The sequence below is a fragment of the Pediculus humanus genome, genomic scaffold (assembly GCF_000006295.1).
Source record: "Pediculus humanus corporis 1103172108319 genomic scaffold, whole genome shotgun sequence".
Taxonomy (NCBI): domain Eukaryota; kingdom Metazoa; phylum Arthropoda; class Insecta; order Psocodea; family Pediculidae; genus Pediculus; species Pediculus humanus.
This window is the reverse complement of record NW_002987888.1, coordinates 319548-321990: the sequence shown is the minus strand read 5'-3', so window position 1 is coordinate 321990 and position 2443 is coordinate 319548. Positions and strand designations below refer to the sequence as shown.

The window sequence follows — 2443 nt, the reverse complement described above, 5'->3', positions numbered from 1 at the left end:
TAAATGAGAAAGAATCTTATTAATAAAAATAAAAAGAAAAAAACAAATTTATTATTTAATTAAACTTTAATTTCCTTTTTTTTTTTTTTTTTAAATCAATTGTTTTCGATTGATTTAAAAATAAAATTTAAGGCAACAAGACGATTTTGTCGCCGCCATATTTAATGCGTATTGTATACATGTTGTATATTAATCGTAAATACTAAGAATAGTCACGTCATCCAATACGTTGAAATATACAATTAGCCGAATAAAAGAAAAAAAAAAAAAGAATAAATAATTTCTTATATTTAATACAAAAAAAAAAAAGGAAAATATATTTAATAAAGTCTGGATTAGTTAATTGAAATAAAGTTATAAGTAAGTAGTGTAAGTTGATTACTATTAATATATATATATATATATATATAATTGTTTTTGTGGTAAAATTTTATTAAAAGAACAAACAATGATTCGAATTGATAATTTAATTTTTCTCTCTTTTTTTTTTTTTTAATAAATAATATTTTATTACGTTAGTTCGAGTGTTATTATAATTTTACTAACATTTATATATTAAACAACGCTCACGTTTGATAATTAACATTTAAATAATAATAATAATAATAATTTATCGAACAATAGAATTTTTTTGTAAATGGTAGTTTGTTAATATGGTTATTTGTTTGATTTAAACGATTGGGGAAAAAAAAAAAAATACTTTTATGTGATTGTATTAAAATCATTGTTTGGTTTTTCAACAATATCTTTTCATAAAATATAAGTTTATACTAATCAAACAATGAAAATTTTAATTTTTTTGTCCATTTTTGGTCAAAGCAAAAAAAATTTTTAGTTAATAATATTTAAAGTTTGATAATGTTTTCTTTTTTCCTTATTGTGCATCACATTATGATTCGATAAATTTTTGTTCAATTTTGTTTAATTATTGTAAATTATGTTTTTTTTTTATAAGTTATTAAACATTAACTTGATAAAATTTTGTTTTTTTTACAGTATGGGATTAACAATATCGAGCGTTTTAACAAGGTTATTTGGTAAAAAACAAGTTAGAATATTAATGGTCGGTTTGGATGCGGCTGGTAAAACGACAATTTTATACAAATTAAAATTAGGAGAAATTGTTACAACAATACCAACAATCGGTTTCAATGTTGAAACAGTAGAATATAAAAACATATGTTTCACTGTTTGGGATGTCGGTGGTCAAGATAAAATCAGACCTCTATGGAGACATTATTTTCAAAACACTCAAGGTTTGATATTTGTCGTCGATTCAAACGACAGAGACAGAGTTACTGAAGCTGAAAAAGAATTAGCCAACATGCTTTTAGAAGATGAATTACGCGATGCTGTTTTATTAGTTTTCGCGAATAAACAAGATTTACCAAATGCAATGACAGCCTCCGAACTCACAGAAAAACTCGGTTTAAATCATTTAAGAAATAGAAAATGGTATATACAATCAACATGTGCCACACAAGGTCATGGACTTTGCGAGGGACTCGATTGGTTGTCAAACGAACTCGCAAAATAGTAATAATAATAATAATAATAATATTAATAATAATAATTATATTAAAAATAATAATAATAATAATAATAAATAATTTGAAAAAAAAGTAAATATTTTCTTATCGTTGTTATTATTATTATTATCATATATATATTTATGTATATATATGAGCATTCATTCGTCTAAGTGCTTCTTTTTTTTTTCTCTCTCTCTCTCTCTCTCTCTCTCTCTCTCTCTCTCTTTCTACTTTAAATAAGCTAATATCTGGAGTAATTATTATTATTATTATTAGAATAATCGACTGATGAAAACAGTTTTATTTTTATTTTTTTCTTTTTCCCAACATATTTTTATTATTATTATTATTATTATTGTGCTGATAGAAAGTCACTCGATTGTGATTATGATTTGAAAAAAAAAAAATGTTTTCTTTTTCTCCTTTTAATTATTATTATTATTATTATTATTTTTGTTTGAAAAAATTGTTTTTTGTTTCATCATCCTTTTTTTTTCTCATCTTGTAAATATTTAAACATACTAAGAAAAAAAATGGAGGAAAAATAATTTTAAGTTATTAGGTAATAAAATAAATTTTTTTTCTATTTTATTCGAGAAAGAAAAGCAATTAAATTAAAAATTAAAAAAAAAAACTATTTTTCTCTTTTGGTTTAACATATATATATAAATAAATTTATTAAAATATCTTTTATAATAATAATAATAATAATAATAAAAAAGTATTTTTCTACGTTTTATCAATTATTATTATTATTATTATTATTCATCTTCATTTTCATAATATAATATTATTATTAATAATTTTTTTAAAAAATATCGAACTCTACGTCATTGATACATTATTATTATTATTATTATTATTATTGATTTTTGTTCGTCTTAAAAATTTTTATCAATAACTATTATTAT

At 20.7% G+C, this 2443-nt stretch overlaps 1 protein-coding gene across 1 annotated transcript; it reads left to right on the top strand.

The window, feature by feature from the left end:
• Positions 1-937: 937 nt before the first annotated feature.
• Positions 938-1537, top strand: Phum_PHUM611380 (ADP-ribosylation factor, putative; the record flags this gene model as incomplete). The annotated part of the gene is made up of 1 exon (XM_002433000.1): positions 938-1537. The coding sequence occupies one exon, from the start codon at positions 938-940 to the stop codon at positions 1535-1537; it is 600 nt and encodes a 199-aa protein (XP_002433045.1).
• Positions 1538-2443: the final 906 nt, after the last annotated feature.